This window comes from Artibeus jamaicensis, unplaced genomic scaffold (assembly GCF_021234435.1).
Source record: "Artibeus jamaicensis isolate MK-2021 breed Jamaican fruit bat unplaced genomic scaffold, CSHL_Jam_final contig_2170, whole genome shotgun sequence".
Classification (NCBI taxonomy): domain Eukaryota; kingdom Metazoa; phylum Chordata; class Mammalia; order Chiroptera; family Phyllostomidae; genus Artibeus; species Artibeus jamaicensis.
The window spans coordinates 4536008-4562237 of NW_026521445.1; the positions used below are offsets into that span (position 1 = coordinate 4536008).

Below are 26230 nucleotides of genomic sequence, written 5' to 3' on the forward strand. Positions count from 1 at the left end.
GCACGGCGGAGGCCAAGGGTCACAGGCAGCCCGAGGTTCCTTCCCCTTCTCACCACGAGATGTCGCCGCTGCTCTCAATTAGGGGGCACTGGGCTGGGCCAACCCCGCGTCAGACTCAAAGGATCGGAAACTGGGGGCTGGGCCGAGTGATCCGGGTTTTTAACGAGCCCTGTAGGAAGTCCTGACGCTTGCTCACCTTTGGGAACCACTGATCAAGGTCATCCTGCAGGCCCTGTTGGCCCGCGGCCTTGGTCAGAGTAACTGACGACCCCCACCTGAAATTCCCACGCTGCTACCTAACCCGGCAGGACCTCCGTTTGCCTTGGAGAAGCAGTGCCGCAGGCGCACGGTCTGGCCTGACTGCTCACCTCCAGGCAGCCCCTGGCTTCTTCCTGTCCAGCGAAGAGCAATTCTGCTTTCTGTCTTTCTGTCCGGAAAAGTTGTGTGGGGCAGCCTCCTGGGGAAAGGGGGCCTTGAGGAGAGTTGAGGTGTGTGCTCCGCTGGCGATCCTTGTGTCGGGATGAAGCGTCGTGGCGGGAGGGGCAGAGCACCTTCCCCCCCATGGCCTCTGGCGGACCTGAAAGTCCCCAACTGCATTAGTGTTCTATGGCCATGTAACAGGAGAGCCACGAACGTAGCCGCTTCAAACCACACGCATTTATTATCTCACAGTTTCTGCAGGTGGGAGTCTGGACACAGCTTAGCTGGGTCCTCTGCCTGCCAGATGTCAGCTGGGACGTGCTGTCATCTGGAAGCTTGACTCAGGGACGACTGCTCATTCAAGCTGCTGGCAGAGTTCACTTCTTTGAGGTCATGGGACTGAGGGCCCTGGCTTTCTGCTGGCGAGAGGTCCCCCCCCCAACGTCATCCCCACACGATCGTGAGGGTGCCCACGGGGCCTTGTTCTGTGCATCTCCCCATCAAACAGACCGACTCAGCACTGATACAACATTGCCCTCCAGTCCGCAGGCCCTGCCCCCATTCGGCGGTTTCCCTGTTTTGAAATATAAGAAGCTCTAGGTTCATCTTATACATGCCCAGACCTGAACTCAGCCCCTCCTCCAAGAATCCCTTATTAATTCTGGGGGTAAATGGCATTTCAAGACCACAGGCTGGTCCTCAGCATCCATTTCTTGAAACTTAATTTGATCTTTTTTGGTATGTTGTTTTTTAAATATGTATGAACAATTTCATCGACTAATGTGTTGTAGTACCTACTATGCATCAGGCAGTTTCTGGGAAGAGGTGGGTTATGAATGAGCATAACTGATGCCACCCAATTTCAGGACCCTAAAGAAGTGAATGAGGCCACTCAAGGGCCTTTGCTCAGCAAATCCTTGGGGACAGAGTGGTTCTGCAAGTGGTAGGTGGAATAGCCTGGTCTCCCAGCTGGATCCCAAAGCTTGAATGTCTCGGTGTCTATTTGGCTGATGAGGAAGAGGTGTGTGAGTGCAGGATGATGCCAGGTAACGAGGGCAGGTGACTCCTGTCGCCATGTCTACCAGCTCAGGTGGCCCTGGGGACCGAGGGCAGGCAGGAGGAATGAAGCTGAGTTGTCTGAGCAGCCTCCGTGGCTGTCCCCTCAGGTATGGCACTTGACTTGTACTAAACATGTAGGAGTCTCAGGGGCCGACAGAGAATGCTGGGCACAGCGATTGCCCCTACTCTGCCCCCTGCCCATCAGGCAAGGGGTCCAGGACCGTTGAGTTTGCCCCATTGAACGAGGACTCAGGAAGCACGTGGAGGTAGGGGGATAAGCACCAGCAGAGCCTTGGGGCAGCTCACTGGGCAGTTCTGTGGACCACAGGGCTCAGGTCGGAGCACATGGGGTGGGGTATACGCCCAGGGTTGACTCCACTTCTCAGAAGCCATGGGAATGCAGGCCCCAGCCACAGGCCCAGGCTCCTTCCTGTCCCATCAGCCTCCAACCCTGCGGCCATCACCGGGGCCACGGGCAGTAGCTCTGGCTCTGGTGTAAAGTGAAGAGCTGGCCTTCAGAGCCTGCCAGTGTGGGCTCTAAAACTTTCAGCAATTATTCCCTGGGCCTCTGTTTTCCCCTTGGCATGACAAGGACACCAAGAACACTGTCGTGAGACTGCTGTGAGAACTAGGTGGGTTGATGTGTTGGTGACCTTGCAGAGGGCTTAGCACAGGGTCCCACAAAGGACAAGGCTCCTTCTCCTGCCATAGGGGAACACCTGTGTGACTGGCATGGCTCTCTGTGTGAGGCTGGTAAACCCAAACACCTCTAGAGCCAGACAGGTGCCTCACCTGTGTGAAGCAGCAGCTTTGAGATGATTGGAAGGGGACAAAGTGGGGGGAGCGTGACAATGGCATCTGAGAGGTGGCCACCAGCTTTACCCCGCACTGCATGTCTACACTTGGGTTTGCACAAGCAAACAAGGCCAGAGGGATGGTCTCCCCAAGAGTCAGGGGGACCCTAAGGGAGAGTCGGAGCCTCCCTTGCTTCACAGAGTGCCCAGGTCAGGCCCTTAAACCGGCATTTCTCCAGCCAAAAAGCAAAGCCTCTCTCCGCACACACTGTCCAGGGCCTCAGGGTTTGGTCTGGGAGTTTGGCTGGAGGCTGGGATTCCTGGCAGGACAGGACAGGACCCTGGCTGGGCTCCTCTCCACAGCCGGAAGCCTGCCCCTGGGTCGAGTCTGGGTCTCCTTCTGTGGCACCTTGCCCTGAGTCCCGGGGCAGGGTGGAAGAATGAGGCAGCCTCTTCCCTGCTTCCTACCCTGCTTCCTACCCTTCCTGGAGGTGGGGTCTGTGCTGTTGGGATGTCTTTGGGGGTATTTCTCCTTAGAGAGAGCTAAAGAGACTGGGGTGATGAGCTCTGTCTCTGGATATACTGGGGCAGAGACACGGAGAGACTGGGGACACCCAGATCTGAGACTGGCCGCTTTTTATTAAGGGCTGTACTGAGCAGGACGCTGGATAAGACGCTCTGCAGATAATACCTGTCTCCTTTAACCCTCACAGCTCTACCAGGAAGGTATTAGTTGTTCCAAATTACAGCTGAGGCTCAGAGAGGTTGGGACACAAAGCGGGGATCACACAGCAAACAAGTGTTAAGTCTGCCTTTGAAGCTCTAGAGTGTCTGAAAGATGGGTGTCTCAAGAGCCCCCACTCTTCTTTGGGAAGGGCCTCTGCCTCTTGGCCCAGCCCCCGAGACGATGAGAACACATCTGTGCAGCTCATCCCAGACACCAGGGACCGACGGTTCCTGGGCTCCCTGGACTTAAGAGATGAACGCTAACATCTCTTTGCTGCCCTGGCACTCAGAAATCCACCTCCCCAGGTGGGGAGAGGGAGGATCAGCATTTGTTCACACAAGGAGACAAAGTTTTATAAATTGCCATGTGCTAAGCAAAGGCAAGATGATTGCAACTTACTTTCCCTCATGGACATAATGACTCTGCTAATGAAATATAAAATTGGAGTCTATGTTTAGTACTTCGTTGGTGACATCAAACCCAGAGGCAGAATCTATAGGAGTTGGTGGTGAGCAAATTCTATGGGAAAGGGGCACCAAGGTGCTGTCCAGCAGAGAGCAGATGGCCGGTCAGTGAACCCTACATGAGTGAATGAATGGGCAATGCATTATGTCTCTCTCCTTGGTTCTCTAGTTTAATGTGTGTGTGTGTGTGTGTGTGTGTGTGTGTGTGTGTGTGTGTGTGTGTGTGTAAAACAGAATAAGGCCAAGTGGAGAAGAGGAGAAAGAAGAGAGAGCGAGGGAGCAGGGGCCTTAGCCAGCCAGCTGGGAGGAAGGTGAGCATTCACACCTTTCGTGCCTCCAGACCCAAGGCTCCTCCACCTGGAGAAGGACGAGTGCCCTCCGAGTGGGAAGGGGCCTCCTGGAGAGAAATTGGAAGAGACGCAGGTCTGGTCTGTACCTGTGAATATCATGTTGGCTTAATGCCATCTCACTCGGGATTTGGACTACACAGGACTTCTGCACGACTCCAGAAACCCAGTTCGAGGCCCAGTGGTTAGAGACTGACTGGTCCCCACCTTCTGGAAGGAAGCCAGGGAGGAGGAAGCAGGGGGCACCCCCACAGTGCAGCCTGACATCTGGGGTCAGGGCTCCTCTCCAATCTCCCCACCGTGTTCAAGCCAGCCTTGCACCGGGAGCTTCATAATCCCACGTCTTCAATTTATTAATCCAACGCCATCTGTGAGGCGCTGCCATGGGCCCCCCTGGTTTCTCTCCATCTGAACGGTTGCCGCTTATTTAACTATGCTTCAGTGGCTGCTGTTGATGCCAAATGAGAGAAAAACAACCACCACCTTCTCTCTCTAGTACAAGTTCACACTCAGCATGGATAATCACAAAGCCTGCGCAGGCCGACAAATCAAAACAAATTAGCAATCAGCACAAACAGCCCTCTTTGAATGATGGTGTCAGGGGAGCCAGCAGTGGAAGAACGGAGGGGGAGGGGCTCCCCTCTCCTGGTCAGAGGCCTCACCGAAAAGTGCAAGGAAGCAGCCAGTCGTGTCGGGAGGATGCAAACACGCAGTCACCTGTGGGTGTGTTCCCCAGAGTCGCAGCTCAGGAGTCTGAAGCTCACGTCCTGCCTCAGCGTTTTGTTGCAATGGAGTCTTCTTTTTGCCGGTTTGGAACGTTGCCCCGAAGATCTCATTTGCATAACTGTTAGCGTTTGAGGGTGAGGTAGTGAGACTGATGCAAGGCTGCAGAAAAGGGATGACTTTTTTCATTCCAACGGCATGGTCAGTAGAAGACCCAAGAGTGAATAGCCTATAGCTCTGAACCTCTGACTCAGCCCCCAGGGGAAGTTGGGCGGGGGAGTGTGGAGAGGGAGGAAGCAGGACATCACCTCCCCTCAGCTGCTCCCAGCATTGCTCCAGGCCTGCCTGTTGCATGATGGACTGTGTGACTTGGTCACTGGCCCCTTCTCTTGCCACTTGAGCAACTCTCCCAAAGGGAGGACAGTCTTGTAGCCCCCTGGTCCCTTTCCACCAGCACGGGAATGTCTTAGAATTTCTGCCCTTGGAGAAGAGCCAGATGGCAGTGGGGTGCTCAGAGGTGAGGACTCATTGTCACCTGCCCCAGCTTGCTCCCACCTTACCTGGCCACTTGGGAACTGTGGGCCGGAGGAGGTCAGCGTCAGCTCCTCGAAATGTGGGAGTCTCGCCCCCCAGTGGCTCTCCCAATCTTTGGGACTGTCGTGTGGGGGAACTGGTCAGGAGGAGTGCGTGACCCGACTCCTGACACAGACCCCTGCTTCAGCGGATGGATGTGGAAGGCGGGCAGATAGCCCAGCGGAACCAGCGTAGAGCAGACGCAGAGCAGCCTGTCACCCAGGGACAGGCTGGGATGCACAGGCAGGCGGGTGGGCAAGCTGAGCCAGTTTCACTTCCTCCTGGCCGTGCTTTCAGGGTGAGATGTGCCCATGAGTCGCTCCATCACCTGAGATCTGTTATAATGCAGCTTAGTGGCCAGTACAGTGCCCGCCGTCACTTGTGGCCATAGACATGAGAGTCTGAAGTGACATGGTGTCCGGAGCACAGAGACACCCAGGTGTGTGTGGGTGCCAGACAGCCACAGGAGGCTCCTGCCCGCCCACAGGTCGCCCCGAATGCCCACCAACGACCGTGGCCCACGTTTCCTCTTTGCCCTGGACGGCTTCCCCAGGCTCGACCCTCCCTCCTCCAGAGGGTCAGGACAACTTTCCGCACTGGCGCTTGTCTTGAGGGAAGCAGAGAGTTTCCGTTGGCAAAGAGAAGGGCAGGTAAGGAGGTGAGGGTGAAGACGCATCTTTCCAGGCCCTCGGCCCCCGGAATCACCCCTCTGTGTCCTGGTTAACGGAGGAGGAAGGAGAGGAGCTCCAGCCAGGAACCACCCACCGAGCCGCTGGAAACACCTGCCCATGGCTGGTACCCGAGGGCTCTGCAGAGGGTGTGCCGAGCGTCCTCTTGCTCCCCATCTGTGCCACCCTGAATACAGCAGAGGGAGGAAGGGGCCAAGGACACACTCTGGTCCTGGGCCTCTGTGACCACCTGGGTCTTTTCAGGTGTCTTCCTCAAGTCAGGCAGCTCCCCCTACAGATAATGCAGCTAGGGGTGAAAGAGGCTTAGGTGGGTCTCCACGGCAACCGCAGATTAGGAGCTGGCCCCGCCCCTACGCCAGAGGAGCCTTGGCTCCAGCCTGCAGGGGGACAGGCGGGCTCACTCCACCAACACCCGGCTGGATGTCAGCGCTGTTTTCTTCCCGCACAAACTCTGAGAGACAAAGGGAAAAGCGTGAGGCTGCAGCCCGCCACAAGAAAGAGAGGAGGGAGACGCTTAGGATGTAGTTGTCTCTCTGCCCTGCCCTCCCTCGGCTGCCGAACTTTCTGCTTTTCCCTGGAAAGATCCAGACTTTCTCTCCTCCCAGACTGGACAGCGGAAAGCAGGACTCTGCCGGACCTTTCACCTCAGCAGGGGCCGGCCTCAGAAAGCCAGGTAAGAAGGCCGGCTCCCCAGGAGACAGCGGCTTCCACACCCAGAGAGCTGCCGTGCTTTTAGAAGTTAGAGCAGGGGCCGGCCAGTCGAGCTGGGAGGGGTGGCAGGCTGGGGCCAGGGCCCAGGTGGCCCCAGGGAGGCCCGCCAGCTCTCAGCCAGGTCATGAGAGTGTGTGGGCTTGAAGCATCCTCAGGCTGTGGCCTGTCCTTGCTTTATAAACCCTCGGAGAGCCCCAGCTTTTGTCTGCTCTGGAGCCAGGGTGTCTGGGAGCACCCAGCCCTAGCCTCTCCCCTTCTGCTTTACGGGGAGGATGCGGTGGGGGGAGGGAGGTCAACCCAAGTCAGAGATTCTCTCGTTGACCCGAGAGCTGTGACTTGAGCACCTACAAAGCATGTGGTGCAGAGTCTTGGGACCAGGACACACGGGTGATGGGTGGACTCAGTTGCCCAGCCACAGAGCTTTCTGCGAGTCGCCAGTGACATGCCCAGCACAGCAGGCCTGGACGGTGTGGAGAGGACCGAGTTGGGAGGAAAGTTGGGAGCTGTGGCTGTGGGGTCAGGGTAGAGTGTCCTGGGGATCAGCCCCCTCCAGCTGTGTTCTGTAGGACCTGGGCACTTGCCCCTCCTGGTTACACCTCTGCCTCAGAATGAGGAGGAATGCCATTCATTCATTCATTCATTCATTCATTCAGGAACCACTTATCAAGTGCCTACCGCATGCCAGCAGATTGAACAACTTCAGTGCTTGCCCTCTCAGAGCTCATAGCCGGGTAGGGAGAGGGGAAAACAACATAAAAAGTGGGAAACGTGTTTGTTTCCGATGCTACAATAACAAGCCCCACTGCCAGGCACCAGCAGGCCCAGGGTCCTACCTCAGTGCGGGGCAGTGACTGCCAGGCCGCAGGGGGTTGCTGACATTCAAGGTGGATCCTAAAAGATGAGCAGGTGCTGGTGAGGTGGGAAGAAGCCCATGTGTCTGGCTGAGTCACACCTGGCTTGGTGAATGACTTTCATTATTTTTCTGTGATGCCAAAGAAAAATAAGGCCAATTTGCAATCTGTGAACTTGGTTTGGCCTTGGACCTTGGCCAAAACAAGGTGTATCAGAGAGGGAGCCCCTCCTCTCTGCACCTGCTTCAAGGCCTCTGTCCAAGCCCAGGATCCAACTTCAGCAAAGCACCCTGCCTGCTTGGTGGGACAGCAGGCTCCCCGGGACAGCCTGGCGCAGGCGCTCAGGGTCCTGGGTTCGGTGCAGGGCAGCCCCTCGCCCTGGCCTGTGGCTCCCCACCTCAGCTGTTAGAGCCCAGCTGAGACTGGAGCCTGGGTGGGACCTGCTTTGTACCAAGAAAGCAGCTTCCTGGCCCGGACTGCGCTGTCCGTCCTCAGCTGGCAGGGCTGGCGGCCATAGTACGCACTGTGGTGCTCTTCCTGCAAGGCAGTTGGGGCCTTGCTTCTGACTCTGAGGGTCCAGGCCGCACTGTACCCACCACCAAGACATCCTGGTCCCTGTCCCTGGCTCCCTTCCTGCTGTGAACCATCTGGGACCAGGCTCTTCTTGCCCTTGAGCCATGGAGCTGGTTTTTCTAGCGTAGCCAAGCATCTAACGAGCCGCAGCTGGCAGTAGCTTCTCCCAGGGAGCTACAGAAAGACACTATCCTCAGGGATGTTCAAAAATAGGCTGAAGGGAAGGCTGGGAGAGCGTGAGGGTGGAGGGGGTTCGAGGGGGAGCAGAAGAAGGAGGGGGAAGAGCAGAGAGTGGAAGGGAAGGGTTAGAGACGCCACAGGGCAGAGACTGGACAAGTGAGAGCTTTCCTCCTGGTGCTGGGTAAACTGAGGCTTCGCCCCGAGTCTCCCCTTCACGAGAACAGAGGGCATGCTCAGCTCCCCCAGAAGCCAGCTTTGGGACAAGGCCAGGCACAGGGCCGGGGTCCAGCTCGTGCCAAGCCAGCGAGGTTCCTTACTTTTTGAAAGCCTTTGGACTCATTCTCAGCAAAATGTTTCTAAATGCATAAAGTTTATAGGATTCCACAAGAAACCAGCTACATTGAAATGCAACTATCGACCTGTTTTTTAAAAACAACTTGAGATATAGTAATACATGTGCCTCTCCATCAACACGTAAAATAACAAGATCTAGTCTCAGGTCTAATCTAACACACACCATGATTTCATAGTAATGATGAGCTTGCATGATATTTCAAGAAAGGTATTAAAGTGTTATAAAAATATCTGCGATCTTGCTGGAGATAAAGGCGTGGAGTGACGATACTGTTGCGGTTGTGGACCACACTTAGAACTAACGGAAACACTGCATCTCAGCTAAAGTCAGTGGAAATAAAGACGGGTTTTTTCCCCTGATCTGAGATCGTAAACATCTGAATTGTCCTTGCGGGCCCCAGGGCAAGAATCGCTGCACCGAGGGGGACGGACAGTCATAGGCCTCGTTAGTTTGTTTGGCACTTACACAAACATTCCTTTATTGGATATGCGCTGTAACGAGAAGTAGGTACTCTATCCCCTCCTCTTACAGACGGGGAAACTGAGGCTTGGAGCTAGGAAGGTGACTTGGATACAGGCAGGGAGGGGAAGGCTGTGGGAACTGGACTTAGGTTTTCCCCGCTGAAGCATGCACTCGCCGCGCCCCAATACCGGGCGCCTCCTCTGGGGGGGAGACCTGCCCAGGGCGGAGTGGGCGCGCCTTCATTGTTGTGGTAGCCAGTTCACAGCTGTGCCCCTGCGGACAGGGGGACTGCGCCCCTAGGCACGCCCCTCAGCAGTGTGGCGGTCGCTTGTCTACTTATTCCCATCGCTCTCTGGAATGTAGGCTCCTGGAGAGAGCCCGGCTCAGAGCGCAGTGACAGGCGGGCAGTGACATCACCGCGCGCAGTGACATCACCGCGCACAGTGACGTCACCGGGCACAGTGACAGGTGCTCTCCCGCCTGTGTTGGCTGAGTCATGAGGGTCAGAACTCAGGCCTGGGCTTCAGGCCCCAGCCCCCGGACCCGCCTCCACACACCGCCGTGTGCTCCCTCAACACCCGCACCCAGTGTGAGAAACGCCACTGCGCCCTGAACGAGCGGGACAGAAACTGCGGGCAGGGCTCTGAGGAGCAAGCTAGGCCTGCTGGATGGAGTGAACTGAGAAGGAATCTGGTGAAGACTGAGTTTTGAGCTAGACTTCTTCCAACTTTTAAATTACGCATACACTCAAACATTCAGAAAAGTTGGAAGAACAGTGCAGTGAACACCCCTAAGTTACCCCCTAGATTGCACGATTGTCAGCCTTTTGCCACATTTGCCCTGTGCGTGTGTGGTGCGTGTGTGCACACGACTTGCACGTAGGGCACTGCAGACGTCAGGACCCTCCGGCCAGGACACATGGGCGTTGCCTCCTGGGGCGGGGGGCTCTCTGTCCGTACCCCCCGTAGCCACACTCCCACCTGTATGCCTAAGGAAATCAGCGCTCATTCCCTCACCTCCAGCTCATCTTCCCATTTCCCCGAATGTCCTACTTGTTTCTTAAACAAGGATTCAATCAATGTTCAGGCCTCAGAGGCAGGTGGTGGGTGCCGTTGACTGAAGAGAAACAGGAATTCATTGTTGGAAGGTTCCAGAGTCACCATGGTGTGCGCTCCCCTGACCAGCACGAGCAGGAGTGGGAGGGGCCTTGAAGCTCACACTGGCCAGTCCAGGTCTGTGGGGCGGGAGCAGGGTTAACCCACAACAGGGGAGGGCGAACCCCGGTGGTACAGAGCGTGCAGCGAAGCCCACTCTGTTCTGATGGAGCTTCGGGGTGTCTCTGTCGGACCACACCTGCTGTCACCCCCTTCCCAGACACTCAGTCACAGTCAGGCTCACACGGGTCTCAGCTGTGGGTCAGGTCCTAGGAGGCCCTGGGATAAACCAGCCACTGCTGTGGTCTGGCCAGCCCTGCCTCTCCCCCTCCCTCCTCTGCCCTTAAGAACTTAATCAGACCCGCTGAAGAGCCTCCTGGGAGAACAGCTGGCCCCAGAGACAGAAATAGCCAGGCAGAAATCCTGGCTCTGAAATCCTGTCTCTGTCGAAGCCTCCAGTACTTGCCAGGGTTGGAGGTGGAGAGAATGGAGGGTTGGGGAAAAAAACAACTCAGAACACGCCCCTGGCCCCGTGAGACCCCTGGGCCGAGAGGCTGAGAGCCCACCAAACCCAGGGCTCACGCAACCTCCCCACCCGGCCCCTGCCATCTGGCGTGGGTCGAGCACCTGTCTGTAGAGGCCAGCCCAGGTCAGGGCGCAGGCCTCAAGCCCTGGGGAGAGGCCCCTGCCCAGACTACATTCCTGCTCTCGGGCTTTCTTCTTGCTGAGCCCCACCTGGGGTGAGGGGTCTTGGAGGTCAAGGACATGCGTCCACCTTGAGGCCACTTTCCCTCTAGATCAGGCCTCCGGTATGGAGACCCGGAAACCCCTTTCCGGACAGCCACCTGTCCACACCTAGAGGCTGAGCAGGTGTCCCCCAGGGGCCCAGCCTCCCGAGGGTGGAGGGTGTGGACAAGCCTGAGAGGACCGAAGAGGCAGCAGCTGGTGGGACTGAGGAGGCGCCTTGGCCGTGAAGGCTTTGGTGTCCCAGGCCTGTCTGCAAGGCCCCTCAAGGTTGGGGACAGGCTGAGGGTCGGGAGCTGGTTCAACTCTTGCTGCCATGCGCCAGCAAAGAACTCGAAGAAGCCAAGAATCCTCAGTCTAACCTGACCCTCCATGTTGTTATAAAAGTATAATCAACAAGGAAGGAAGGCATACATATTTTAATGAACAGTTTTGAGCTTCATTTTAGACTTACAAATGTTTAGAGGCATGGCGTGAGCCTGAGCAACTGGGCCCTGGCCAGACCGGAAGTGGCCCTGATGTGAGTCTTTGGAGGCCGGTGTGTCATGGAGACCAGGGTGTCTCCAGCGGCTCCCACCTCCCCTTTCCTCTATTTCTCTCCCGGCCCCAGGAGGATCCTCTGTTGCCAAGTCACTCCCTCGCTGCCTCCTTTCAGCTCCAACACAAATCTAGACTAAGAAGAAAAAAAGGCCTTGTAAGGGGATAATGCTTGACCTAAATATGTGTCCCTCTACATGCTTGACCTGAATATGGATCCCGTAAAGGGGAGAAACGCTGGGGTGTGAAGGAACTCTCTGGGTAGACGTCTAGCTCAGACACATAGATACACACACACACACTCACACGCCGGGGGCCAGACCCGCTGTCGGGTGCTGGGTCGTGGGTAGGGTGACGCACAGCCCTGGTTTCTCACTCAGTCTGAGAGGGAGGAGGGCGCGCAGGTGACCCCAGTTTGCTGAGACTGCGCTCTGATGGGGCCACAGCCTGGGAACAGAGAGATGAGGCACCGGAAGCTGGTCAATGGAGCGTCAGGAAGCCTGCTGAAGGGACGGGAGTCTGAGTTAAAGGCAGAGGGAGGACTTATTCAGGAACTGAGGAGACTGCTAGTGTTCTAGGGACCTGCAAAGGCCTCAAGGCAAGAGGAGGCGGAAGTCCTTAGGGGGAGGGAGTTAGGGGCAGGGGCTTGGAGGGAGCTGTTGGGGGAAGACAGAGGGGACGTTCGGTGGCTCTGGTTTAGGCATCAGCTTCACCACTGAAGACAGCAAGAGCCACATGATGAATGTCCCTGAATCTACATGAAGGGATCTTGAGGACGATTGGAAACCATGGAAAGTCTTCAAGCATCTCAGGGCTTAAGTGCAGGATGACTTAAAGACCCTCGCAGGCCTCAGGCACTTGCGGGGGCCCCATTCCATGCCCCATGAAGCATCGTACAGTGAATCGACATCAGGACTATTTTTAGATGAAACATTGGAAAGGAGTTTCATAACTCTGATGTGGAATTATTATTAATTCTGTTTTTGCAAGTTTTTATTTCTATTTTGAAACCAGTGAAACGGTTTTCCCGCATATATAGGCTCCAACGAAATTACACTTACGAACATGGAGCTGTAGTCACTGCTGAGTGGGCTTCAGTTCCGAGATGGAAAAGCCCTGGAGGTGTGTCTCACAACGGCACGCACATGGTCGGCACTGCTGTGCCCCACGCTCGAAATGCTTAAGGTGGGAAATTGTGTATTATTTTTATCACAATAAAAAATAAAGATCAGATGACCTATGACAGGAACCCAATGAACAAAAACAAACAAATGAGGGAAATGGAACCAGAGGCCTGGAAACAAGGAACAGACTGACAGCGACCAGAGGGGGTGGGGGATAAGGGAGGAAAGAAGGGGAAAGGCCGAGTTAAAGAACAAGAATAAGTGACCCGTGGACATGGACAACAGGGTGGGGATTGACTGTGACAGTGGGGAGGGGGTGAGGGGGAAGAGCAACGGGGGAAAATTGGAATAACTGTAATAGAACAACAAAAAAATTTTTTTAATCGGATCAGAGGATTAGTCGTGAGTTGCCAGTTAGGAGGCAGAAGCTATATTTTTGGCAGATGGTCAAGACTTGAACTAATGGAAGGAGAGAAGAGAGTGAACAGATTTGGGAAGCTCATAATATTTAAATTTGGGAGAAAAAAACCTGAATTGGATATAGAATTTTCCAACGAGGCAAAAGGACAAGACAAGGTTGGTGCATCAGTTTGGGCAAGTAGGTTATGACCACCACCAAGGCAGGACCCAGGAGAGACTGCATGCAGGCAATGGGGAGAGAGATGGGGAGTTTGGGGTGAAGGTGCAAGTGGAACCCTGATCTGGAGCTCAGGAGACAACTGGATTAAGGATTTTGACTTGGCAACTATCAACATTGAGGTTGTGATTGGAAATGTGTGAAAGGAGAATGATTCAAATGAAGGGAAAGCTTTAGACAGGGCCTCAGGCAACAGCCACAGCCCACAGAAGTCCAGGAGAAGAAAAGGTGCCCCCTCCGGTGTTGAGAGGGTCTCCAGGGGTTGCACCAAGGCAGGGGCAGACCAGGGCGGGAGACAGACCCAGGGAGTGGGGAGACCAAGGAGGATGGTCTGGAGGTAACCATGGAAACAGCAGTTTCACAGGGAAGAGTGGTCCCTGGGGTCGTCTGTGATGGGAGGCCTCGTAGGCCCCGACTTAGGCTAACGAGTAAGGGTGTGGCCGGCCACTGAGAGAACTCCTGCCTCCTGGTGTACCGCGGGCTGTAATAAGAGCATCGTATCTTTCTGCTTTGGGCCTCACCAGTCTCCTCCTCCTTCAGTCATCTTCCAGGCTGGTAAAGCTCAAGTGCCAGTGGCAGTGTGTCCTGGTGGTACTGAGGGGCACCCTGGGTGTGGAGGTTGAGAGAAGTCAATCAAAGAAGCTTTCCTGGGAACCAGGGTCAAGGCCAGCTTTGGAGACATCTTAGGGTGAGGCTCAGTGGGGAGGAGGGGTAGGTATCAGTCTGACAGGGGAATCCCACGTGTCCTTCGGCCCCACAACTCTCAGACCAGTATCTCATCTGCCAGTAATATTTTCGGAAAAGTTATAGAGCCCTGGCTGGTGTGGCTCAGTGGATTGAGTGCTGGCCTGTGAACCAAAGGGTCACCAGTTCGATTCCCAGTCAGGGCACATGCCTGGGTTGCAGTCCTGGTGCCCAGTAGGGGGCGTGCGATAGGCAATGACACATTGATGTTTCCTCTCCCGCTCTTTCTCCTTCTCTACCCCTAAAAAATAAATGAAATCTTAAAGAAGAAGAAAAGTTATAATTAGGACTCCCCTCAAGTCCACCATAAGGACAGAACAACAGACGCTCAGCTCTGTTACGGGGGAGAGACCGAGGGGCTGCGCAGGCCACCATCAGGGCTCCACGGGCTCCTGGGGGATATCTGAGTGACGGGAGAGTGCAAAGCCAGGGGTCCAGAGGAGAGAGTGTCTTTCCTGTGACCTCTGACACATGGCCTCCTAGTCAGGGTAGGTCAGATCTATGGGACTTGCTCCTTGAAGCTCCGTAATGACTTAAGCATCATTTACTCATTCCCTTGTTCAGTTATTCATTCCCTCATTCATGTGTTCATTCACCTGTTCACTTGTCTGACATTCACTCTGCACCGGCACCAGGGGTCCGGAGGGGCGTGAGGCGCCATCTCTGCACACAGTGACGTGCGGCGCCGAGGGAGGGAGACAGTCACGCTCCGTAAAGTGCTCCTGGTGCTAGGAAAACGTCCGTGCAGAGCACCATCAGGGGACAGCTGTCCCAGCTGCCTGTGAGGTCGGAGGGTCAGGAAAGGCTTCAGAGGGGAGTGGACCCTGGAAGTGAGTGTCCAGGCAGAGGGAGGGACACTGGTGAAGGCCTGAGCTGTGAAATGGGCCAGCACGGCCGCTCGCCCCTGCGGGCACTACTGACCCTGCATATCTGGAGTGTCCTGCAGTGAGGTCGAATGAACGCCCGGAATGAGACCTTTTGGTATCAGGCATCCACCTGACCCACGTACTTGTAAAACCACAAACGCTCCGGGAAGCGCAGTACGTTCAGTTACAAGGACTCCCTTCTCCTGAAGTGATGGGATCCCTTGGCCTTGGACTGAGGCTGCTGGTGCTCAGGACGGAAGCCGGCCCACCTCAGCCCTCTGAACACACGAAGCGGTTAAGGACTGTGAAGAAAACGTCCTAACTGTCCCCGACACCAGGAGCAGGGGTCCGGGTTGGTTTTTCCCTCCCAAACTCCCAGGAAGGACTCGGTGGAATCTGAGGTCCTGTCGTGGGTGGCAGGCTCAGGCCGAGTGGAGGATCAGAGCTTCTACATCCTCATCTGGATGGTTGCTGAGGCAATTGGCTGCTCAAGCCTTCGTGGGTAAGTCGAAAGTTTGGTTCGCGCCACTCCGGAAGGCTACTCCCACCCGTAATGATGCCCCATCTGTGCCTGGTTCTCCAGCACTAACAAGGGCATTTCTCCGGGCTACGCATCGCCACTGTGGGGTGCTGGGAGGGCTGCCCAAGGTGTGCATGTCACCTCGGGAGGTGACGCAGGCCTTGCGACCACGCTGTGGAGACCGTGCTCAGTGGATCTCTTCACTCCGCTGCGTCGGGAGAGTCTAGGCGGGAAGACGACCAGCGGATCCTGGAAGGGGGGGCCCCCTGGAGGGGCAGGGAGTAGAAAGGGCAGGTGGGCCATCTCGGAGACCGACTTCAGATTTGAGCCCAGGAATGGCTCTTGCCTTCACTGTTGTCAGAGGCGCAAACCCTGACAGGCAGCGGGGCACACCTGAAACGGCAGCTCATCCAGCCACTCACCTGCTCGTCCACCTTCCATTCGTTCACCTAGTCAGTCAGCCAGTCAGCCACCCAGCCTGTGTCGGGTACGACTCTGTGGGGACGTGCTGCTGAGTTAGGTCCCCGCTCTCACCGCTGATGCTGCCCGCACCCCAGGTGCGGGTCCTCCACCTGGGACGCCTTCTCCATCAGTCCGTGTGTCTGATCCTGCCTCACCCTGACTCACCCTGCTCTCACCCACAAAGCCTTCCGTGGTCCCTTTCACCGTCTAGTCGTTCCTTTCCTCCCCCCATCGGTGCCGACCCTGTGCTCCAGCAGTCACATTTACTTCTTTTCATGGGTGTTTTGGTTTTTACTCTGCACATCTGGTACCACGGGAGACTGAGGGGTGGATAAGTGAATCAGTAAATGGAGGGCAAGTTGCGCCTTTTTCAGGATGAATGGAAATGGTTGACATTTTCGGGATGATGTCAACCCCGTATAATTCTAAGCTTCCTTCAGCAACAGGCCGGGGCATTGAGGAACTTAGGGTGTTTTCCTGCTGGGTTGGCTTGGGATGTAGGCATCTGTGCTGTGCATGTGTGTTTCCGCCCTCGAATCGTAGGGGTAAGACTGTGCTCAGCCACACACAGTAGGTTTTCTTCCTCGTCTGGAGTCGGCAGGGGTTTGGAGGCAGTTTCTCTGGGCTTAGTCGTCTGGATGTTTCAGGGATTGTTATAACCACAAGTATGTCTTTTATGTGGTGCTTAGAACATCCCATGTTTATTCCCAACTGTTCCTCACAACAGCCCTATCTTGTCTTACAGAATTGGAAATGAGTGCTCAGAGAGGTTAAGCCACTTACTGGAGGCCACGCAGCTGGGAGGGCGGAGCAGGTCTTCTTACTCGGGTCCCAGCTTTCCTGGCTGCTCCTTGTTCTTCCCACCGGCACTGACTGAGGGGCCCAGAGAAGACACCCGTGCTCCGCCCTGTCTCAGCAGGGCCTGGGGGACCATGTCCCTCATCCCATGGCTCCGGTGGAATGAGGCCCCGCCCCGGCCGTCCTCCCGGAGTCCAGCTGAGATGGTGCTGGATACGCTCATGATGGAGCTGGTGGGGCAGATGCGAGAGGCCGAGAGGCAGCAGCGGGAGCGCAGCAACGCGGTCAGGAAGATCTGTACCGGAGTGGACTACAGCTGGCTGGCCAGCACGCCCCGCGCCACCTACGACCTCAGCCCCGGTGAGCGGCTGCAACTCGAGGGTGTCTGCGCCAAGATCCACCCATCCTACTGCGGGCCCGCCATCCTCAGGTAACCCCTGGCCCCCGCGCGGGGCCCAGCTGTGGGGCTGCAGGCTCCGGGGAGGGTGGGTGCGGGGGCAGGACCTGCAGTTACCACGGCTGGAGCCAGGGGGCCTGGCTGACCCAGTCCTGTTAGAAGGAGCCCGGCAGGGGGAGGATTCTGAAAGTTGGCGGGGGACGTCAGGCAGGCGCGGCTCCTGACCCAGGCTCCTGAGCTCTGTCCGACAGGAGAGAAGCCCAGGCCTTTGACCTTTCTGCTCTCTCTGTCCTGACGGTAGTTATCCTGGGCTTTTACAAGCTGGCTCCTTCCCTGTTAGCTCATCTTCCACATTACCTTCTCAGGGAGGTTTCTCCAACAACAACGATCCTATTTCACACTAGCTCTCCTAAAGTGTGTGTGCGTGAGTGTGTGTGCGTGTGTGTGCACGCGTGTGAGTGGTTCAGGGCCCTCAGGCACTGAATATTTAAGAACTTGGCTACAACAGTGCCCTGACCTTAAATGTGACTTGGTAGACCCTCGGCCTGCGCAGTCCCGTGTCCGATGGATTCGAGGTGGAAGAAGCCGAGCCCAACAACCCAAACTTCTTCAAAAGTAACGCAGGTTCTGTACTCGCATTTCCCAGACACGCGTAAAGAGAGGCAGATCCACGGGAAACCATCTTAAAATCCCCCTTAGTCCCCAAATCTCCTCTCACCCGCCTTTAACCAACATGTGTGTCTGCTGCACACCTCTTCTTGGAAAAGTTCCCTAAAAACTCCTCCCCGGTCTGTCTACACACTTTTGGATTCTGTCGTCTCTTTTTAGCTCCCTCCCGCTTCTCCCACTGGGCCGAGGATCTTACCCATTCCTACTATTCTCGCTCTGCGTCATGGAATCCCCCCTGCCCCCCACCCCATGTGTGTGGTTCCAGAAGCACCCTGGACGGGGTGGGGGGTTGAGTCAGGGCAGAGCACACCTCACGAGTGACGGGAAGCTGGGGACGAACACATGGTGACGATCGTCTGGCCACCTTTCAGGCCTCCTGTTACTGCTGAAAAATGAAAAGCTGGAGCGGAGCCGACTCTCCGCGTGGGGGGGAAGAACCCGGCAGTAAGGGGGTGTGGCGACTACCACTCACTGTTGAGCGCCACGAAAGACGTTTTAGGCAGAGGAAACCACTTGGGAAACTGCAGGGAGCCAGAAAACCCGGGGCTGGGGGGACACGCATGATTCTTCCTGGCTGGAGCACAGACAGGGGACAGGGGACCTGGTGTGCGTGGCCAAACAGCTCTGGGAGCTGCGGAAGGAAAGTCTCAGGGCAGTGACCTAATCAGACAGACCACTCTGGCCTGCAGGGAGAGGGCGAGCCCCCAACCTCACACCCCTGGGAGGAGAGGGCAGTGGGCTCCCCTTACCACACTGATGCAGTACCCCAAGGTGAGAGCCAGGAGTTTTTCATGTGTGAGCACATTAAACCTCGCCAAAAGGTGACTATGACCCCAGTGTACAGATCGGGAAGCTGAGGCTCACGGAGGCCAGACTGGCAGAGCTGGGATTTGAACTCAGGATGGGCTGAAGCAATGAGAGGGCAGGGTGGCTCCTGATTCGTTTCAGAAGTGGGGAAGTGGAGGACTTGGGACTTGACCTCAGGGGCCACTGGAAGCCCCTGGGGCCACGTGCCACAGCCACGTGACCACGCCACCCGCACAGGTTCCGGCAGCTGATGGCCGAGCAGGAGCCCGAGGTGCAGGAGGTGTCCCAGCTCTTCCGCTCGGTGCTGCAAGAGGTGCTGGAGAGGATGAAGCAGGAGGAGGAGGCCCGCAAGCTGACTCGGCAGTGGAGCCTGCGCCCCCGCGGCAGCCAGGCGCTGGCCGCCTTCAGGACACGCGCGCGCATCTCTCCCTTCGCCAGCGACATCCGCACCATCTCTGAGGACGTGGAGCGGGACGCGCGGCCGCCGCCCCGGAGTTGGAGCATGCCCGAGTTCCGGGCGCCCAAAGAGGACTGACCTGCCCGGACCTGCCCCAGCTCGGGGCATGGGGAGGGCATGGAGGACCTGTGACCGTCTGGGTCCTGGAACCTCCCCACCCGCCCGGACTGGGAGCCAGAGGCAACCCCTCCCTACCCCATCCCCGTCCCCCTTCTCCCACCCTCTCCCTCTCCCGCTGGGCATGGGCCACAGGGCCCAGACCAGCAAGCACTTGGAGCTAAAGCAGGGGCCCCTCCCTACCCCAGTCAGTCACCAGTAGCTGGAGCAGCCCCTCCCAGCCTTGCAGAGCCTCGGGGGCTTGGCAGACAGACCGCAGCCCATCCCGTCTCTGCTTCTGCCTGGAAGGGGCAGAGTTGCCAAGACCTGCGCCCTCATCCCAGCTTCCGAGTTGTCCCATTCACCCCGTCTCCCTGGGTAACGATGAGGGACCTGTTGGGGGGCGTCCATTCTCTGCTGGTGACTGGCTGGTCTCACCACTGCAGGTGGGTCACAGCCTCGTGCATGAATCAGCAAAGCTGGAAGGGGCCACAGAGGTCACAGGTCCACTCTGCTGGCTAGTGAAGGAGGAAACTGAGGCTCAGAGAGGGCCAGGCTCCTTCCTCCTGAATGGCACTCAGACCCCCACGGGTGGTGAGAATGTTCCTGGATGTGGTCTCTGTCCCTGAGTCCTTGAGTCCTGGGCTGTGACGGGGCAGGCCCAGAGACTGCGTCCGCACCTGCCTGTGTCTGACCTTCTCTTATCCTGGCGTCCAAGCTGCTCCCCAAGAAAGGTAGCTGGGGCGGAGGTAGATTGCCGTCACCCTAACCCACGGTGCCACCACCTGGGAGGCTGCCAGTCCCCAGTAGCTTCTTCCAGACGCCTCCCAACTCGCTGCTTTGGAGAGCCCAGGGCTTTGACTCTGGCCCCTTCTGAACCCAAGCGCTCCTGCTCTTGGCTTTCCCCAGGGAAGGCAGCGCCCAGACCCCTCACTGACGTGGAGGCACCTGCAGTGTTTCAGAAGAGCCTCCCTGCAGGTTAGAGCCTGATGACGGGCATGTGGATTCGCCACTGGGCAGGGCACCCACAGTGAAGATGAAGGCCTCACTCTGTGGGCTGAAGTGGTGTGGGGGGGACGGTGGGGAAAGTCTCCCCAGTTATTCACGCACACTCAGAAAATGCAAGTGGATCTTAACTGTAATGTAAATAAAAGGCCAGAAGATAAGTCAGCAGGGGGGAATCCATATATTCCCTCACCACGCTCAGTGGAAAAAGGGTGTTTTAATCTGATTTTGAATTATTTTCACTCGGATCTAGACAGAGAATCGTAGGGTGGAGAAAACCTCTCATCTGACACTGTCAAGGTGGAGTTGATTAGCTCACTCACATAACTGGTAAAAGTTGAGAATCATTTCAATAAAAAAATCTTCAACATCTTACATATTTTATGTGAAGACACTAAAAAGCTCAATTAACTGGGAAACTTTCAACATAGGTCCACACTGTTCGCTGTGTATGTATGTGTGAGGTGTGTGTGAGGTGTGTGTCAGATGTGCGTGTGACATGTGTGTGACGTGTGTGGCTGTCTGATAGCACCACCACACTCGGGTTTACTGGGCCACGTGTCCTTGAATCACAATAAGAACCGGTACAAACAAGTTTTGGATCAAACAGAGAGACCCTTGGTAAGCAGACCACTCAGCTGGCAGGAGCAGGAGTTTTGGGAAAGAAATGGGAAAGGATCTACCTGCCAGGAGCTTTCTGGGTGCCCCGGCTGTGGGCCAGCAGGAGGAAATGGGGTGTCAGGGGCAACCTGGTGGTGGAGGTGGGGTTCAGAGGTCAGTTAGGAGAATGTCTGATGTTTTCCACCTTCCCCGCCACCCTGCACGTACCTATTCTCCCCAAGGAAAAGAAAGACCTGCAGCTCTCAATGTCGTGTTGTTTTTTAAGTTGAAGTAACTGGCCACCCGCGAAAGCCTTCCCACCTACCTCAGTCAAGACAGATGGACACCCCCCCCCACCCTGTTGGACACTTGTCCTATGGCGGCGAATCCCAGCTGGGAATCACGCCTGTGAGATTCAGGCCATTAAAGGGAGTAATGATGTCTGCCTCAGCTGCTAGTTTGAAAAGTCAACATGTGAAAGAACAAAACAGTTGGAGAGGCTCCTTGTGAGGGTGTGACAGCAGCGATTGGCAGCTGAAGGGGTGAGGTTGGGGACACTCAAGACTCCCAGGACAGTGCTTTTGCATGCAACTTCACACGAACGGCCACTAGAGGGAGCCAGTGGAGTCGGAGCACTGAGTGGTTACACTTTGGTGGTTGCTACCAACATTTTCAAATACAGAAAAATAGAGGGAAAGTGTAAGGCGTCCCCACATTCCTATCACCAGAGTTTAAGAGTTATTAGCATTTTCCATATTTGCTTTATTTATTGTTTTGTGAAGTGTTTTGAAATAAACCCCGACACCATGACACTGCACCCTGAATAATTTCAATTGCACCGCAAAGGAATAAGGACATTTTCCCGGTCACAACGCCATTGCTCCCAACACAGCTATTAGTCATTCCTTAATATCCCTTCGTACCCAGTCCATATTCAGATTTCTCGGGCAGTTCCCAACAAGTATTCTTGCAGTTTATTTCTTTGAGGATCTAATCAAGCCCCATTCATTCACAAGAAAACTGCAGTCTGTTTTATTTTTGGTCACATTGTGCTAACTCCACAATGAAGCACTGTTTAAACTTAGAGTACTTATGAAAAAAACATTGGTACTAATATGCAGTAAATTAATGACTGCACAAGAATGATAACAATTCTGAAAATTAGACTAAGGACACTCTTTACTCAGGTCCTTGCTGTGTTCATTTGATTAACATTCTTTCAACAGCAAACAAGATCCTTTAATACCTTGAAGTAACGTTAAAAATCAGCAGTGACCCTGTGTCTAATTTGACTTTTCATTTGATTAGAATTCTCTCCACCTTTATGTGTTTTATTTTCTCAAACATGCTTCCAAATAGCCACCTAAAACCTTCTCCTTTCTTGCTGCTCAGGAACAAAACACTAAAATTTATCCAAAACACTCAGGGGAAATCTCAGGAATTCTCAGAGTAGGTCATGAAAAACGCTTGTCTTTCTTTGAAGCCATCGTGCAACACACAGTGAAATTTCAGTCTGTCTTAATGTTCACAGGGCTTCCTAATGGAACACAATGTTATTCCAAAATTCATTCATCAACAAATAGCTTTCAGACAGTTATTTTAAATTTACTTAATACCCTGTTAAAGTAGGAAATTAGCAGTTGTTTCTTTTTTGTGAATATTATTATATATTGTATTTAATTAGCACGTCAGATTTAATAAGGTGCTAATCTAAAAATAAAAACATTGACTAAAAATCGTGACTTTATCATAGTCAAGGGGGAAATAAGAAAATAATATTTCAAGTTTTTAAAAATGTCCAAGAGGTTTGGTGTTCCTGAGAAGGACATGCAGGCAGGCCAGGGTAAAGAACATGCGAACCTGTAGAGAATCTTTATGCATTTATTTGAGCCAAGCTGCTGACAACTGCCAGGAAGCAGAATTCAAGGGATTGAGAAATGTTCGAGAGAATGGCAGTTCGGCACCTTCTTCATGAAGAATCAGAGGAGGAGCCGCACGGGGGTTACGTGAAGTCCGCTGGTGAGAGACCAGGGAGGCTGGAGACAGCAAAACCGGAAACAGTGGGGGGGGGGGATGAAAGATAAAATGACAGACACACACTTCTTTCACACAGGTGGGTACAGGGCAGTTAACAGTTGTCTATTAACACGATAGCAAGTAACAATGAGGGGATTTGTAGTCTGTTTGTGCTCCAGGGGTTTGGGGGAAAGGGAACTTACCCTGACCTGCCAAACCTGTGTTACCACAGATGCAAAAAGACAGGCTCAGTTAAGGTGACGGCTGACCTTTGTTAGGGGAAAATACTGGTCTAGGACACGAAATGCTTTTAGTTAATACATTTTGACTTTAGACCATCCTTTGTGGTTGCTGTAGGTCTCCGGGTTGGTAAGGCTGCCTGGCAGGCTACCCCTGGGCTTGTCAGGGTAATCCGTGGCCCCTTTTTCCCATGGGCACAGCTGAGTGTATTGCATTCCACTCAGGAACAAATGCAGCATTCCCCGAGCCCTGTGCTCCAACGTGGGAGCTCCGCAGCCCATTCCCCCCTCCTGGCTAGGGTTTGGTGCTGGTAGAATCCCAGGAACAAGCCATTCCCTCCACTGGGAGCTGAGTCCTGAGGCTAACAGCTTAGAACCTGCTTCCGGCAGCTCCTTGGGGCTGTGGGCCCCTCTGCTCAGGCCCTCGCTGAGAGTCCAGGCTTCAGAACACAGGGCGGAGGAGATACTGTTGAGGACAGTGTTCCTTAGTAGAAAAGGGATGAAGCCACAATGCAAAGAAGCTGCTGCAAAAGTGATGGGAGAAATACAACTTTATCCCAATAGTCCTGTCCAACAATATTGCTATGGACAGAAACGGCTTCGTCATCAAGAAAATTCCTTTAATTTCCATAACAGATGCAAGAAGAAAGTGTCCTTGCCCCTTCCATCTGTCTGACTGTGGCAGACAAAACTGAATGGGGAATACAGAAAAAAAAGAAAAATATTTTAAATTAACCTTTGAATGTTCTTTACAGCTTACAGAGTGCTTTACCTACAATCATCTCATTTGATTTGACCTCGAGGTGAGATGCATTGTTTTGCCTCAGGTTACAAGCAAGTGCCAGGCTGAACTTGGAAGCCAGCATTCTTTCCACAAGCCACACTGCTTCTCAGAGTTAGAGATCCTTTTATGCTCTCAGAATGGCCCTCGAAGTCCTTACCACACTGATGTCAATGTACATGGTTTTCTGTTCACTCCCTACCTGTCCCAGCCATTCCACTGCCTCCGGTAGTGTGTGAAATCCCTAAGCGCAGGACCGAGGCTTGGTCTCTGGGTCTCTATTTCTGGGCACTCGGTGGGTACTTTACAAATGTGCTTACTTTACAGGCAGATGCATATAGACAGACACTTGGAGCTTACGCAGGGCAGCAGCGAGTGAAGCCATGGATGAACAAGGAGGCAGTTATGATGTAGCTATATCGCTCATTAGATTGTAAGCTCTGTGAGGCCAGGGTCCATGTCTGATTTCAGCTGGTATGCCTGGCACAGAGTAAGTGATCAATACACTTCTTAGGAATTCACTCACTCATTCATTCATCAAATATTTACTGACTTGCCTCTGTGTGTGGTAACCATAAAAGGGATGAGGGCAGGGATCTGTTAATGTTCCGGACGGATAAGAAAAAGCCGAGCTTTGAGCTCTTCTCTGAATTACTGCGGAAGTTTTCCTGGAAGAGGTGGGATTCCCAAGGGCACTTCTGGCCAGAATGATGCTGGTGTGTGGGATCGCAAAGTGAATCCCGATTGCCAGACTCCCTTGTTTTGCCAGTGCCTTTTTTTTGACTCAGTGTGGGCCTTGAGACTCTTCTCCCTTAAAACAGGTTCTCTGTGGAGAGAGAGGTGAGACGATGACTCTAGAACTACTCTGCTTTCCCTGTGGTCAGATCTAGACCCGCTCCCGTCAGGAAAGGTGCTTAAATTAATTCTTTCTGGGATTTGGAAGGGGACACAGAAACCAATGACCAGGGAAATGTCTCTAAAGGAAGCCACAGAGAGCCACAGAATTCAGTCAACTCCATCAGAGTCCAGAGATAGGGGTGGCTGTGTGATTCACCTTCTTTGGTGAAATCTTCATTTTGTCTGGAGGTCAGGGCTGGGTGGTGTGCAGAGGCCGTGGGCAGGGGCTCAGGCCATGGATGACCCTGCTCTTTGGAGCAGGCATTTCTCATGGAACTGAGAGCGGGGAGGGGGGCTAGGGGACAGCTCTGTGGGCCTCATTTTCAGCAAGTGATTTTGAGAGGCTGCACTTCTGAAAGGAAGGGTTCTTGGCCTGAGAAAATGATTCCCCATGAGGTTGCTTAAAGTGTAAGTGCTGAAAACAGGATTTAGTTTACAAAGAACTGAAGGATACACAAACTTTTGGGCAACATACCTCTCGCCAAAAGGCATGTACACTTCTATAGGCGGATTCCTAGAATTCTAGAACCAGAACAAACCTCCAGGGCTCAGCCTCCAGGCAAAAAAACTGACCTGACTGAATTTTAGCACCATCCATTGTATACAGAGCTGCACATCAGGACTCACAAACGCACTACAGATTTATTATAATTTCCCAAACTGGAGGGTTTACCCCTTGGGGTAAGAATCTAGAGCAACGCTGTCTAGTTGCTGTGACAGAAACACAGGCAGAGCTGGCAGAAGCTCCAAGGGCGCTCGTGACCCCCAGGGCCAGCTCCCTGGGCGTGCGACCTGTCCTGTCACACAGGGCCCCAAGCTCAGAAAGGCCCAACACTGGATTTAATGCTATGCTGTTGCCATCTTGAAATTCTTCACTTTTTACCAAAGGGCTCCGAAGTCAATTTTGCACTTATGTAGCTGGTCAAGATGGCACCCATAAGTTCACTGTACAGTGGAGTGTTCTCTCCCCTCTCCTCCGCCTTCTTCCTCTTCTCCTTCCATCCCCTCCTCCTCCTCCTTCTCTCCCTCCCTCTCCTCCCTTTCCCCCTCTCCATCCCCGGCTCTGCCTCCCTGTGCGTGGTGGTTTACCATCTCCTAGCGTGGTCACACTCCCTCTCTGGTCAAGAAAGAGGGTTGCTGGTGCCCAGGCTGGCAGGACCGCAGTTCAGGGCCCCCCGACATCCACACAGCGACCCCTGGGAAAGGCCTTGTGGCAGAGCCCGGCCAGCTGTTCACCTGACCTGCTTCTCCCTTCTCCTGGGATTGGAGAGAAATCCCAGCCGCAGCAGTGGCCACGTGAGGGAGTCTGGCTCACGGAACATGTGAAGGGCTCCACTGCAGGCGTGGCCCATGAGAACTTCTCCAAAGCAATGTCACGTCACCCCTCCATTGTACGATGGGCCGGGGCAGGGCTGGGTTCTATGGAAATTTGAGCGTGGACACTCTGGAGGGCCCGCTAAGAAATGGAATACTACATATGTGAGTACTTATTTAGACTAATAACAGAAATCACAAATAACACATTATTTAACTTAATAAACAGCACAAATATTACAAAATCCAGAAAAATAACATTCTAGTTTTATTAACGGCTTGACATATCTCTATCTTCCTTTTTTTTATTACTTCTTCATGGGGAGGGGAGTGTAGTTTCTTTGTCACTTGATAGGATAATGACTTTGTAATATTTATTTTTTGTACACAGAGAATTGAAACATAATTCAGTTTGTTCTCTTTTATGGTTAATCAAAA

The 26230-nt window shown here is 54.2% G+C and overlaps 1 protein-coding gene across 1 annotated transcript; it reads left to right on the forward strand.

The window, feature by feature from the left end:
• Positions 1-6314: 6314 nt before the first annotated feature.
• RD3 (RD3 regulator of GUCY2D) lies at positions 6315-20366 on the forward strand. The gene is made up of 3 exons (XM_037136984.2): positions 6315-6469; positions 16462-16944; positions 18625-20366. Exons 2-3 carry the CDS (start codon positions 16649-16651, stop codon positions 18920-18922), a joined length of 594 nt encoding a protein of 197 aa, XP_036992879.2. The 5' UTR covers positions 6315-6469; positions 16462-16648; the 3' UTR covers positions 18923-20366.
• Positions 20367-26230: the final 5864 nt, after the last annotated feature.